General features: G+C 34.6%; 1 protein-coding gene across 1 annotated transcript in view; it reads left to right on the top strand.

Annotated features, from left to right (window-relative positions):
• LOC100544134 (thrombospondin type-1 domain-containing protein 7A) overlaps positions 1 to 15,719 on the top strand; it is a 106,562-nt gene that overhangs the window by 73,098 nt on the left and 17,745 nt on the right. Inside the window, exons 8-9 of the mRNA XM_019616756.2 lie at positions 3,894 to 4,085; positions 13,022 to 13,256. Coding sequence (XP_019472301.1) covers positions 3,894 to 4,085; positions 13,022 to 13,256 — 427 coding nt within the window. The remainder of the gene's footprint in view (positions 1 to 3,893; positions 4,086 to 13,021; positions 13,257 to 15,719) is intronic.

Raw genomic sequence — 15,719 nt, 5'->3', positions numbered from 1 at the left:
TTTAGCATTAAGGTTCCGTTGCTGTCATTAATTGTTTCACAAACTTTAGAGTATAACTACATGAAAATAAATACATTGTATTACCACTGTGTGATATTCTTTTCCTTTACTGATTATACATCACTTACAGTACTAATGTTCAAAGCTTTTCTGTTGGTTTTATCCCATTTATTGTGATTTTATTATCGTTGTTTTTGACTTTATTACAGTTTGGCCTTTCAGAGACTATAGTTGATGGTAGAGGACTGAGACCAAAATAAGTACCTTACAGTGTAGGCCCCCAACAACATTTTTATGTTGATTTTCTTTTTCCCGGTTGTACTCCATGCCTCACTGAATCCAGCAGTGATTTTACTGTTCGTTTTAAGGCTTTAAAATAATTTTGCCCTCTGTTAAGCACTTACCTTTCCATTTACTACAAGTCAGAATCTGACAGCAGTTTTTTTTCTGTGCACTGGAGCATGCATCATGTTAAAAGATACACAAGAATCGAGGTTTCCTGCTATGTCTCTCAAGTGTTACTAGCTCGAAGAATGCTTCACAGTGAAAAGATCTTAAAGTATATTACAAGAAACATAAATATAAGGCACATTTGACAGATGAACAGGATAAAAAATAAAAGAATGATGTTATTTGATTGCATGGAACATTCTGTTCACACTGAAGCCCAAGTTTTAGCATCTAAACCAAATTTTTGCATACGGTATCTTCTTAGTGAATGTAATAAAACAAGAACTGTGATACAAATAGTGTGATACTTACAAACAGCCAGTTCCTCTTGTCTGCTAATCACAACCTATGTGTCTTTAATCACTAAGAATTTGCTTATCTGGAAGTCTAGATTTTTTCTTTTTTTTTTTAATTAATCAAATAGTAGTTTACTCATGGCTCTGGTGCATGCACACAAATTAGAAGATCTTTATAAAAAAAGTCTGTAAGGAGTGTTTTTAGTTTTTTGTCTAGTTGGAACCAGTGTAGTAGTTCAAGGAAGCAATTGGCAGTCCTTACTGATGGTACAAATATGTAAAAATCCCAGTTAAGTTTTAAATAGTTTTTGACATTTAATATCCTTGAATATAGCCTCTTTTGCCTCCTGCCATTTCTGCATGCAGTTAGTGCAGCTTGGAGAATTTAGCCCAAAATATGTTTGTTACATGAGAAGAATACCATTCAGCTACATAAACGCTGTTTCTAAAGATGGATTGCTTCTAACTTCGAAATTTTAATGAATAAATCAACTACTCAGTGGTGAACAGTTTCCTTATTTCATATTCCGTTTTCCTCATTCTGGATTTTAGTGTTTTTTTGCCATTCTGTTGCTTAAAACACAAGTAATTCAGGGCAGCAACCTTTGACTCATGTTTATGAAGTTTTTTTGTCTCTTTTGCAACATAAATGTATATGCATAAGGTTCAAATAAAACATTAGACAGTAGATGAAATTTTTTTCCAAATAGGACTTCTTCCACATGTCTTTAGCCTTTACACTGGTGTTGCTCCAGCATATGGTTGAGTGGCTCCTAGTAGTTGACTACACTATGTACTTTATAAGAAAGTTAATAAAGGTCAAATTGTTCGTAAAATCATTAGTGAAATGTCAGAAACAATTTAATCTAAATACCATATTTCCTTGAAGAAATACCCATTATAAAATATTCCTTCCAGCTGCATTTCTGTGCTGTTGCCTTTGTCAGATAAGAATTGGATTGCTGACAAAAAATAAATGCTCATATGCAAGTTATATATTTCTAGAACATTTTCCCTGTAAAAGAAAAAGATAAGAACTTTGATTTGGGAGGGAGTGAAGGATTTTTCATTTTAAACATTCAGTCAGGCTGAAACTAATGTTTACTCAATTTCTCATTTTGACCCAAAATTCAGCTTGATTTTTGTACTAACGCTATCTTAGATGGTGGGTGATAAATAAGCTTGATATTGTAATAGTAGTGTTTCTTGCAAGATGTGAAGGTGAATGTAGCATTTACTTTCTTAAATATTACCTCAAGATGGAACAGTCTGAGAGTAAAGTTCATCCTTTTTCTAGCTTCATTCTTTGGAAAAGAAATTTGCTGTTTGCTCCTGGCTCTCGTACTTCACTCTAAACAGCGTGTCATTCTCATTTTCTAGGCAGGAAACCCTCCTTTGTTGAAAATTAAGGCTGTCAGAGATTCTTATCTGAGAGGTTTTAAGACTCTGTAAATCTTGCAGATTCTGTTTAGATTACTGTTTTATGAATTTATTACTTTGTTAAGAAATAAAAGGCTAATTTGAAGCTTTGGTAAAGTAGTATTTATAGATCTTTGACTTTGCTCACATATTCCAATTAGCTGTTCAGAATCCTGGTGGTTGCTTTTGTCACTGGCTGATATATTTAACATTAAAGAATAGAGTAGTTATTGATTATTTCCAACAAATGTTCAGTTGTATCAAAGATGTATTTCCATTGCAAATCTTGATGAGTTTTTTTGTTGACATTAGTATTAAAACAAAAATTCTAACATAATGTATCATTACAAATACTATGCTATACAGTCCTGTTCAGTTCCATTGAGATCACTTACCCTTCAGTAACATTTCTATAGACAATCATATCTCAATATAACATTTTTTGCTCTAAGTGTGACAAAGATCATGTAACGCAAATGACTTTTAGATGCTTTTGAAATGGTATATTTTTCAGAAAACTTAAGGGAAAGAAAAACATTTCCTATTTATAAGTGAGACTATCTCTTTCCATGCTCAGCTTGTATGTGATTAAAAGGGCTTCAGAAATCTATGTGCTCTCAGATGACATTTTTTCAAAGTTCTCCTTGTAACTGACATTATCTGTTGGATTTATTCAGTTCCCAGTGCTTCTAGTTGCCAGTGATTTCTGTAATTGGTTTGTATGATAACAAAGTGATAACTCTAAAACAGTGGATCCAAAGATCTCTCTTCTTAATTCAGTGTTTCTCTCATCTGCTCCAAAATGAAGATTTATCCTGAGCCTTTTGTCACTGTCAGTGAGACATTTTGACTTCTGAATACATGGTTGTTCCTTTATTGCTCACTTAATGCATATTAGCTGATTTGATCAGGAAGTGATATTACACTTTACAAAACTAAGTACTTTGTGATTAGGATGCTATGCAGAGAGATCTCATACGGTTTTCCTGCAGTTTCTTTCTTGAAAATAAAAGCAGTACTTGTACTTAAACGCTAAGGAGTATTTCATTAAACAATTTATACTAGTCTGGATTTCTTTATTACAATGAAATATGTACATTGATGTGACAGAATATAAATGCTGAAATCTTTTTATAGTTCTGTGACAGTGACTTGCCTAATGAAAGGTATTTATAACCAAGCAACAGTCTCTGATTGCAGTTCACTGCAACTCCCGGTATTTATCCTTTAAATTGCACATTCACATCTATCTATCTATCTATCTATGAATATATTTATATATTTAAGTATAAATAATATATAAATAGACATAGGTCTGATTCAAATTATAGATTGTAGTTTATAAAATTGGTTGATCTGTAAGTTATGATACTTTTCCCCTTCTCTCACAAATGTAGATGAAGACGAGGTGATATATGCAGTTATAGACCTGCTATTTTCTGTAGGTATACTACATACTCTGTTTTTCACATGTGGATTTTCTTCAAATCAAATATATAATAACAAAGCTAAAGCCTAAAGACCACCCAGGCTTCAGCAGAATATCAAATTAAGCTAGATTAGAATATGTTCAAGGGAGAGGAGACAAGTCATTGTAATAAGAAATCTATTTATCTTGTTTATATAGAAGAACAGAATCTAATTTATTTGTGTGCCCATCTGGGCTACATTGCTCATTTTAAGTTAATTTAACAAATGATAGACTGCTACTGGCCTTTTCTTTCCCAGGAGAAGAGGTTGACAGGCAGCTGTGCAGAGATGCTATCTACCCAATCCCTGTTGTCTGTGAAGCTCCATGCCCAAAGGACTGTGTGCTCAGCATGTGGTCCGTGTGGTCCTCCTGCTCACACACCTGCTCCGGCAAAACCACAGAAGGAAAGCAGATGCGTGCCCGTTCAATTCTGGCATATGCAGGTGAAGGTAAGGTCACATACTTTTGCAGACTATTGTCTGATTGTGAATATTTGTCCATTATTGTAATGCCGAAGTAATAACTTGGTCAACAGAAACAAATTATTATGTGAAACTGTTGTTGTTGTTGCTTTTTAAACAGTAAGAATATTATTTCAATGTTTATTCTAAACTCAATCATGATAGCTAGAAGTATTTTAAAGAAGAAACTTATTTTGTCAGTTAATGTTACTTATTATTCATTGTTATTGCTTTACACATAATTACTACTTTGATTTCAAATATTTGTTTTTCCTATTTTCTATTAACAATGCAAATGATTTACTCTATGTGAATTGCAATGAAAAATATTTATATATGACTGTTGAGAATCAGGTGATAGGTCCAATTTTGCAAAAAGGCAAATATAAATGCTGAAGGGATGAAAGTTTTAATGGTTTCGGTTGCTAGCAAATGGCTCTTGTAGATTAGCATGAACAGGTAACTGCTGTCACCACATTAACATTTTTATACATAGCAAAATTTCATTGTGTGTCTCACTTGGTAGGTTTCTAGGGAGGTGAATCTTTTTCTATCTCCTGAGTCACGCCTCCCCTAGTCAGCAAGGGCTTGCTACTGAGATGGAGTCATCCAATACTCAGATTAATAATACACATCAATTATCATTTATTAAGAGCTTTGTTAACTAATACTCTAATTGGAGATATAGTTGGCTAATTCGATAATTACGATTAATAGGCATTACAGGTAAGACAATGGCTACTACAAAGAATGAAAAAATAAAAGAAGATAAAGAGAAAAGATAGAAAATGGAGAAAGAGACAGACTGGTGTACAAACACAGCAAAGCAAAGCACTCCTCAATCCAGTAGTGTCTTGGTGTCAGGTGTTGATCTTCAGTAGTGTCAGGTCATCCGAGGTAGTGTTAATCAGTTGATGACTAACAACAACAGTACAAACTCTTATAGTCCAGAGCAGTTGAGCCTCCTCTTTTGGAATGACAGCTTCTGACTTCGGGATCTCAGCAGGAACTTCTTGGTTCCCAATTTTCCAGACCTTGTAAATTTAAGTCAGCATGTAACAGGAAGCAGGGAGATGCCATCTTGTATCTTGCTTTCACAGAATACAATGGTATATCTCTCAGTTTCCTATATCAATCTGGAATCACTTGCTCACAGACCAAGTCTTCATCCAACAAACAGTCCTTGGCACTTCCATTTGGAGGCAAGCACCTCCAAAGAAATGCCTTCAAATGTAAAACTGCCATAAAATGACGTTGATTGCCTCATGTTCATTTGAGACATTCCTTATCAGTCTCAGACATTTGGTTTTATTCTACGAATCCTCACTTGTGTATAGTTTCCATTCATGCACAAGATCCTTATTCTGCATCTGAAGCAAATTGCAAAGAGAAGAATATAGCTAGATTATGAAAGAGAAGAATGACAAGGTTTTGGGTAGAGGTTCATATATATTCTTTGATAATTTTTCATACTTCCAACAACTTTTATTGAAGATATGGAAATAGTGAAGAACCTTTCTGACAAATGGAGAAGGAATGGAATAAGCGTCATACATTGAAACACCTCTCTCTTTGCAAATGCAGCTAATTTAATTGCCAAGAGTATACTGTATATTTGACAGAATTCAGGTAATTTCAAAAAGGCTATACCAGAGTAAGCATTTTCAAATTTTTCTCTGAAAGGGACCTTTGTTAAGGGGCAATGAGAATTACACTCATTTTAGTAGGCGATACAAATAATAAATTATTTGAATGAATGTAAGCAACAAAGTAAAACTGCTCTTAAAATTACAAAGTAAAATGCATTTATGTTTTCTCTCTCTTTTTTAAATTTTCATACTGTGTCAAATAGACTCATTTTGAGGGAGATACAAAGCTGCATTTTCAGAGTGTAGCGTAAACAGAAATATGACTACATGCTCTTCGCTTTTCCGTATAGGGCAGGAAAATAGATTTTCCATATGCTTATGCAGTCTTACTGGAAATAAAAATTTAACATCCTGAATACCATGCCACACAAGTGGAAATGTGAATTAATCCAGAAAATGATTCTGTGTTCTTATGCTTCTTTTTTAAAACAAGTACTCTTTTTATTCTGATTTTGATACTTAACGCATCTCAGGATAATAGAAAAGACAACAAATGCAGCAAAGCACTGAAGCGTAGGCTGAATTATGTTCTCATAAGCGGGCTCCCATTTTTCCCCTTTCCCAACTTTTATTGCTGAACATGATGTCAAATGATAAGAATGTTGGTTTGGGTCAACTGCTTCATCTCTTGCTCATCCTGACTTAGGGGAGGTTGGGAGTTAGCCTTGCTGAAGTGCAAGTACTGCTCAGCAGCTGCCAAAACAGTAGCTCTAGCCACATGTGCAGAGCACAGCATTGTATAAGCTGCTGTACAGAAAGTCAGCTTCATCCCAGCCAGAGCCAGTACACCTCTTTTTTTCCATAAGTCTCTTACATCTTTTAGTCATTTGCTGAATAAGAACTAATGGAATGACTTTTAACCTCCAAAACTTCATAAGATATCAGCCATGTTTCCAAAACATAAAACACTGATTGCATTGCTGATGCTGGCAGGTCATTTTATGCTCTGTGGCATAGAATATATTCATGTTTCTGAAAGTCTGTATCCTGCTGTTATAAAAAGGAAGCTTAACTTGCGCTTTTTTTTTTTTAAAGTGCAATTCTTGGTTCTATTCAGAGCTTATAAAAAATGCACATTACTGGTGCTGAAAATGCTCTAAATGTCTTGTGCAATTGTGAATCATGAGTCAAGACTTGTCATATATAAGACTAATAATGCCGCTTACGTGCTAAAATTGAGTCCTGAAACAATTAGTTCTATTCAGGCAAACAGTCCCAAATGTATTCTCTTCTAGATTTTTGGACTTTCTCTTGAATGGCTGGTAGAAGAGTAAGACCAGTCTAGAGAAGATTTTTTACAGTAATTTGTGTACAGTATAGCCATGATTTTGGGAGTTCTAATTCAGAACACTATGGGACAATTAAAAAGTATAATTAAATTGTGTACAAATATACAATCCCTATGACATCAGGATTGTACATTAATTAATGAAAGAATGTGCAAGTCTACTGCCAACCTATAAATAGTCTAAATGTATCTCTAAGATGGCATATGGAGTCCAGGTTTTTCTCTGAGTCCTTGATTGTACTCATTCTACTGCTAGTCATGGATAATTCAGTCTACAAACCTAGCAAGTTCAAAGCGTACAGAATGACTAAACTCATTTTTCTACTGACTGCCTCTCCAGCCCCATGCTGCCTATTCCACCAGCCAGAAACTAACTTCTGCTGTATGTGCTCTTATGAGTGTTTTTTTATCCAGAACAATTTCTCTTCTATGTGGTCAAACCATGCACTACTGAGCATCAAACGCATCATGCTGATGCCCATCTGGAATGGGATTATTTACATGCACCCACAGGGAAAGGGGAAGAGGGAGTAGTCTCCTCATGAGAACATTTTATATAGTTTGTGAGATGAATCCATGTGGAAACTGGTGTCAAAACAACAATTTTGATATCTCTTCTGAGATCATTGTCCTCAACCTGAAGGTTTGAAGGGTGAAACTATTTATAAATTTCTCTCTCTGTGAGCGTACCCATGGTAATAACTCATTTGTGTCACTGTTCTCAGTGTTATCTGAATATATTCTCCAGAGGTGCTAGATATACATAGGTCACTCTGAAAGTAATGTCTCCTATCTATTTCCATGGAAACTACAGCAGATACAATGAACACAATAGCACTATCAAATAGAGAAGATGACCTACTAAACACTGGTTTTTAACGTAGTCACAACCATTAGTGATTTCTGTGGATAAGCTGATTGAGATTCTCTTCATTTCATGGTATGACAGCTGTACATGGCTGGTCTTTCACAGTCCTGTTTGCACTGCTTAACTGCACTGCTCACTGCCTCACTGTGCTCACGTCTGCTGTTCAGTCTTCATAAGCATTTAACAAGCATTGGTGAATGTCAATGGGTGCCATTTTTTCCACAAGGAGGAATTCAGTTCCTTGCCTTTGCTTCATACATACTTCCACGTCAGACACCATTCTGTTAGACTGCCTCTCTGCTGCTGTCTGCCACACAGCAACAACATGTAATGGTGGGAAGGTTTGGCCTCTATTGCCACACCACCAACATCCAATTCTGACAGTGTGGACCAACGTAATAAAACAGAGCCATTACTTCTAGAGCAGCCCTCCTACATCTTCATGGCAGGATAAGAAACTCAGGGAAATCATTGTCTCCAAATTTAAAATAATAGCAAAGGTAATGATGTTACCTGGTACATCACATTGTTCTGCATACGTAGTCTAGTAATGGTATCTTAGCCTACCTTGTTCAAATATAGTGTCTGTCTATTTTTGTTCAGCTTTCTACATATATTTTATTTTAAATTTTCTTTTCTTGCTACAGGTAGTATTATATAATTAGTAATATGCTCTACGACTAATTTGTGCAAGCCATGTCCTCAGACTAAAAACTACTAAATGGGTTCTAAATTTTTTTTGAAAGGTTAGTTATGCTAACTAACATATGTTTGTTCAATATAGAACATTCAGTATGTTCTATATTGGATCTACATTGATTGTATATTGAATTAGCATAAAATGAATGTGGATACTTTCCAAGTTTTTATCAGTAGTGAAAATATGAAACTGATTTTGGAAAATAAAGATTAAAAAAAATCAAAAGCAAAGAATAAAGGAATCTAAATAAAAAATCTTAATTCACTTAAACTGTTCTTCATTCCGTTTTTGTTTGAAACATTCTTAAAGCAGTTATACGTGTGCCCTATGCATTACAGCCTGCATGCCACTGTCTTACTGTGGCTAGTGTATGTTCATAGATTGCCAGAGTATAATGCCAGAAAGGCTACTCAGGATGACCTCATATGTCACGGACTATTATACATCTCTGAGTTAGGTAGCATAAAATGTCCGTCATATATCTAATCAGGTATTCTGTCCGATAGGCCAGTAGCTCATACATTTCATATATCTACAAGATTGATTTACTGAACCTGTAAGGAATAGCTGGGTCAAAGGAGTTTCTTCTCAACTCTAGGCAAATTCTGATTGACGTGCTTTAAAATTTTATTACTGTTAAAATTCCTGTGCTTTAACTTCATAGCTGTAAAAGAAGTTATACTTAGGGCTTTTGAAATTGTTTATTCTTCTTGTACTTCTTGGATTTGTTTTTCATTTTTGTATTTGTCTGTCTTGAAATAACAGCATTTTGTAGTTAAATCTGAAAACAGAGAATTCAGTAATGATTTTCCTAACAAATTCCCTATTCATCCAAGGATCAGTTTTGGATAAGCCAAGGATACTTTGAATTTTAACTGATTTCAACTGAAATGTGAATACATTAAATACATAATTTTAGAAATGGGTGGGAAGCATGATTTGTCAAGCGAGACTTGCAAAGTCAGTTGATACCTGTGTGTGAAGGAAAGCTAGGGAGAGGATCTTACTGTGCTTCCTTTTACTCAGAATATTACCCAGGTAATATTCCTGCCTAGTGTTGGAGATTTGGGATTCAAGTCATCTGCAAGGAAAGACTTGAGGACAAACTTCTTGTTTTCCATAGATGCACCCAAACTTCTGTCCTGTTATGAATTACAGGAGAGGTCTCTCAGAGTTGTTCTTAAAGTTCATCTTGATTTGCATATTTAATATGTGACATGCAAGAACGTGTGAATATCTGCAGGACTGGAACAAGTGTTATGTACCAACATCGACATTTTATATAGAAGTAGTCTTCACACAATGACCACGTCAGTCTTCAGGAAGCATTACTATTTCAAGGAGCGCCTACCTTATTCCTGTGGCAAAAAAATCACTCTCTAAATTACAAGAGAAATGTCATTCACATCTCTTTTCTCAAACTTTGACTTCATTCTAGCTGTTTTGAAATGCATGTATACAATGACATGCATTTGTAAAATGAGGGATAGCAAAACGATTAATAAGAATGATCCTTAAATGCTTTAAAAAGTGTTAGACATTTTAAAATTTATAAGTTATCAAGACAGTTTCACACTGGATTATAAAATCCAATCCTTGAATATTCTGGAGCAACATGTCTTTCTGATGAGCTTTTAATCAGGCAGAAAAGCAAGCTATGCTTCTGACAAGTCTTTTAAAGCATTCCAAGAAGCTACCATCTTAACTGTACTATTTTATAAGTAAAACTCTGTAAAAACTAGCCTTTCATTTCCAAATGTGCTTTGCCAAAGTATTCAAATCAATAAAGAAATGCTTCAACTCCAACTGTTTTTTATACCTCAAAATGATCATTTTTAATACGGCAAAGGAGTAGTTTACAGTCTATTTATTTATTTATATAAAATGTATTTAGTGTCACTTGTCCCTTTTTCTCATAACCATTTTTTTCCTGCAATATTCATTGTTTTTTATATTCCTATCAAACCTGTCTTCATTTGATTCTTGAAGTTGAGCAGCACTGATCTTCTTCCCCTATGCAGAAGTTATAAAGGATATTTCTAAGTGCCAGTTTTCCATGCTATTCTTCTTTTAGTGTACTTAATTTGAGGGTGCACAAGGAAATGCTGTATTTCTGGAGAGAACGACACACTTATTCATACTTAAATACTATGTTTTTGGTATTAATAATATTTATTCCTGCTGATAATTATATCATCTTTCAGCAATTGTATTTCCACATTTTGTTCATTTGTTACAGTTTTTTTCAATATTATTTTTATGTGAATGGAATTGGATTCCCACTGAGCTGCAGACATTCACACTCCCATTTTTTTATTTACAAATCAGCGTCACTCTTTTTTTTGCATGAATATACTGTCTTGCATAGCTGTCAAAATTGATTCTAAGTTTTCAATTTATGCTCTTAGGAACTGGTGATTATGAAATCCATTCCTGAATAAACAATTCTTGCCCATCTATAAACCTTTAATTTAACAAATTTTCCTGAATTTATGAATTTCCCATGTGTTTGTTCTGCGGTAACATTGGATGTCAGTAAACAGTGTAGCTACTTTAAAAAAAATCCCTTCTATATTCTTGTTTCTTTACTCATTGTACTAGAGAAACATGCTTAGTCTCCTTCTTCTGTGGATCAGTCTTCTCACCTATACAAAATATTTGGGGACTGTACTATCTTTCTTGTTTTTCTCAAAATATATTTCATTTCCATTTCCTTGCTTGTATTCTTATCTGCTGGTGATAATTGGAAGGATATTTATTTCCTGAAGGAAGCTACTTCAATGACTTTTTGGAACTTTCTATGTAATGATAATTTTGTTTTACCATTTCTTTTTCTATTTCCCTTTTTTGGCCAAAGTTAAATAATAGTTTTTTTTTCTTGGTTTTATGTGTATTAAAATATATTTAAAGCAATTCTGTAGACATAAGTTACATCCATTTTGAGCCAAAACCAACTTAATTTTAGTTGTTTTTCAGTCACATTCACATGTTGTAAGGTGTTTCTAATCCCCTTTTACAAAACTTGATAGTCCTTTTTGTGACTTCTCAAATAATGTGATATTTACAGTTTCTTAGTTGCATTACTGTTTTTCAGCCTTAATTCAGAAATTTAAAATATTCCCATGGAAAAAAATTGAGAATTTGGATTTTATCCTGTGATCTCATTAGATAATCCTTTTCCTCATGTTTGCTGCAAAACTAAAAGTTCCACAAAAGTAACTTAGAGTATAAAGCATTTTCACGTCTTGTGATAGTGGTGTTGGAGTACTTGAAGGAGTTGTTTCTTGTGGTATACTTATTTATTTGTTTAATCACTCCCAGTGATAAGTGCTTAAAACCCCTTGCATGTCTGTAGGGCAACCTAAATTTCAGTGACAGGACATAAAAGCTAATGTGCTTCCTGACATGTGCTTGGTGTGAGGATGTGTTTTTCTTCTCCAAGAAAATAAATGTATATTTCATCCTCAGGAGCTTATAAAAAGCTCCTCTTTCAGTTGTCTTTCCTTTCTAAAGGCTGTTCTTGTCCTTTAGGGAAGAAATCTTTAAGTAGATTTTCCAGGGTATAGGAGTTCTGTTCTTGAATGTTTAAGTAAATTCGCAAACCTAGATTCTGTGTGTGTAGTAGCACCAGAGATCTAGCAAACATGGTTTGTACTCACAGTGCTAGATATCGTAGAACCTATTTAGTTTCCTAGGTCAAGTCTGGTAAGAAGGTCCTCTTCTTGGCTTATCCAGGATTGGGAGGCTAAATTAGCTTTCAGTTGTTTGAATGTAAGAAACTGAACTCATCTAAAATTGGGTGCAACAAAGATAGCATTATCTGAGCTTTTCTTCACAATTATGAACACATGAATGCATTTTAATCTTAACCTGCAACAGCCTTTGTTATCTCATTCTGGACCTGAAATTGCCAGCTGTGCCATCCACTTTGGTAATTACGTAACGTGGATGAATATCCACTGGGAACTAGGACAAGAGCTTCAAAAATCTTTTTAATTGATCCATGAATTAGACATAAACAGTGGTCTCTAGACATACATAACTAGCACATTTAACCATTTCTTCTGCCTAGAGCCTTCCTGTGTTCTCTCTTACAACCACAAAATAAAAATGCTGTAGAGTAACCCAAAAATATTAGGTAAAATAGTGTGTCATACTATTTATGATTATTTTATCATCCTCATAATCTGAATTTACATTTACTGTCCAAATATGTTTGTTCTGTGTGGTCTACAAACTTAAGTTTGCCAGAGTGAAGATTGGGCAGATGAGGAAGAAAGAACAACACTTAATTCATGTGATTGAAATGATGAGATTTCATAAATTTTTGTTTATTTGTTTGTATCTTCGTAAATCACTTTACTTTTTTTTTTTTTTTTTTCCTATTGCATGAACTTATGCCCTGTTTTATTGTTCCAGGAGGAGTACAGTGTCCAAATAGTAGTGCACTACAGGAAACACGCAGCTGTAACGAACACTCTTGCACTGTGTATCATTGGCAGACAGGCCCATGGGGACAGTGCATAGAGGATGCATCTGTGTCTGCTTTCAACTCCTCTGCCAGCTGGAATGGGGAGGCCACCTGTTCTGTGGGGATGCAGACAAGAAAAGTCATCTGTGTGAGGGTCAACGTGGGACAAGTGGGCCCCAAAAAGTAAAGATCTTAAAAAATTATCCTTTCATACTTTAATTTGGATTTTGCTGGTCTAGATGTGTACATTGAATACATGTGAAGACAAATGGCCCTCTCAATCTTTGTGCTCTTACAAAGGAACAATTTGTACTTTAAAAATACAAAGCTAACGCTATGAAAGGTCTGCAAAGTACTTTTAACACTATTGATTTTTATGGGTGATGTTTAGAGTAGTGACTGTGTTGACATCTGACTGCATAACCCAGTTGGCTGCTTACCATCATCAGGCTGAGTCAGGATGAAAGTCCTGAGGTGTGTGTGTGGTGTGTAGGCAGTATAGCACAATTTGTGATATAGTTCAGTAATTCAAAACAAGCAGTGTGCTATAAGGATTAGAGTAGTTCCCTATGTAAGCATTTTTTGGGGGTCTAATTACAGTGTAACCTACTGAATAGCGAATTCTTGGAAGCAAACTGAGGTCAAGCACAGTAAAGCTCTAACACAACATTAGTTTGACAGCTTTCCTTTCAGATATTTTCCCCATATAATTTTTTTTTTCTAAGAGATTGCTTTAGCCCAGTGGTTTAATTTTTCAGCATTATTTATGACCAGGGTTAAGTACAGATTAGCTGCTAGTTAAGTACATTTGATGATATCTCCATGCAGTTTGTCAATCTGAAAATAGATCCTACTCAGGAGAGATTTAGGGCTGGAAGAGCTGAGAGCAGAGGTTTTTTAGAAAGTTCATGAAGCAGCTGTTCTCACACAAAATACTTGCACAGTGCTAGCCATTCCTTGCGTTATTCAGAAGTGGACTTATTTAATCTACAATCTGCTTTAAATGGAAGTATGGGAAATAATACCAGCCCATTCAATAACCTAAATTGTTATATATCTGCATTAAATTGTGTTCTATTCAGTCATAATATCATTATATCTTTTATTTAAAAAAACAAAACAAAACAAAAACAAAACTCTAATGATTTATCTTCCTTTTTTAAGTGTTATCATCTCTGCCTTTAGCCTGACCTTAGATTTTTGAGGACTGTTTTATTTCATAAATGAATCAAGTGAAATGAGAAAAAAAATCTTGGTTTATCCTTCAGATTGTCACATTAAAATCACCAAATCATTTTTAAAAGAACCAGACATTTTACATGAAAATGTAAATAGGAACCTTGCTTTAAACTCCCCTTAATAAAAAAAGATTACTATGGTATGATAGAATCAATATTATTGGCTTCATCTACCTCACAAGTTACGGACTTCAGCTTGTATCTATTCTGTTTAATTTGACCTTGAGTAAGAAATGCCAAAAAATCAATACGTTGCTGTTAGCCGCATATAGTAAATACAAACAATATAAAAGATAGAAATGATGTTCTAATTGAACTAATTGCCTTGCCCAAGGATCTGAAGAGAAATGACGTTCTTTTCTGAAAGATGAAATTGTAAGTGAAACAGTGAATGTATATAATGCCAATTTTTCTGTATGCTTATAATTTCTGTTGTTCCTTAAGCAAAAAGCTATTAGTAAGCCTCTTCAGAATCATTTTGAATTTCCACCCTAGAGAAAAATTTTGGAAGTGTAGTCGCTGTATGTGATTGCTGACAGATCATTTTGATTATATATAATACAGTCACACATACGTCATCTGGTTTTATGAATTTCATGCAAACCAAAAGGTAAAATTTAACTTAAAGAAGCAGAGTTTATGAAGAGGTGATGATCCTTCATGCTGGAATTTTAGGGGAGAAGAAAGGAGGATTGGAGATGTTGTTATAAGAGGGCCTTATTACAGCCGAGAAGTTGGTGCTGGTTTGCAATAAATCATCGTATTTTAAGAATGGAAAATGAATTACTCAGAGACAGACAACTAGCAAATGTTATTGCCAAAGACCATTTTCCTGTGAGGCGGCAACAGCCATTTCCTTCTCTTTTTCCCTATTCTTCCCCTACTGACACAGGTGTAATTCTATACTGGCAACAGAGGCCTCATTTTCTTCTCAGGTTTTCATTTGACTTGCTAGCTTTCCCTCCAGCCTGGCAGAAAAGATGCCTCATGCTAGCTAACCATTCCAAGCTGATTCAATCCAATACAAAATTAGTATCTTATCTTTCTGGTCCAAAATGCCTGCCAGCCAACAAGAGGAAAAATGATAGTAATGTGTTTTTCTAATGAGCCAAAAGCTTCAAAGTGTAGAAGTGATGTTTTTTCTACATCTTTATGTAATCTTCTGTCAGTCCGCACTGTGTGCTTTTAGGGCAATACCCATTTTGAAATTATTTTAAAGATTTGCAGTACTTCTGCAAAAGCTATTGCATCTTTTTGAAGACATAACACAGTGTAGAGCGTTGATTCCTCTTAATGAAAGAATGGGAACATTGAACTCAGGAAACGCCCTGGGTTAATGAGCCCTGTATGTGGCAGTTTAATAATACCTTTTATATCCTGATCAAGCCTCTTTTTAAAACAAGCAAGG

This window comes from Meleagris gallopavo, chromosome 6, assembly GCF_000146605.3.
Source record: "Meleagris gallopavo isolate NT-WF06-2002-E0010 breed Aviagen turkey brand Nicholas breeding stock chromosome 6, Turkey_5.1, whole genome shotgun sequence".
Taxonomy (NCBI): domain Eukaryota; kingdom Metazoa; phylum Chordata; class Aves; order Galliformes; family Phasianidae; genus Meleagris; species Meleagris gallopavo.
The sequence above is the reverse complement of the archived record's forward strand: the minus strand, read 5'-3'. Positions and strand labels throughout refer to the sequence as shown.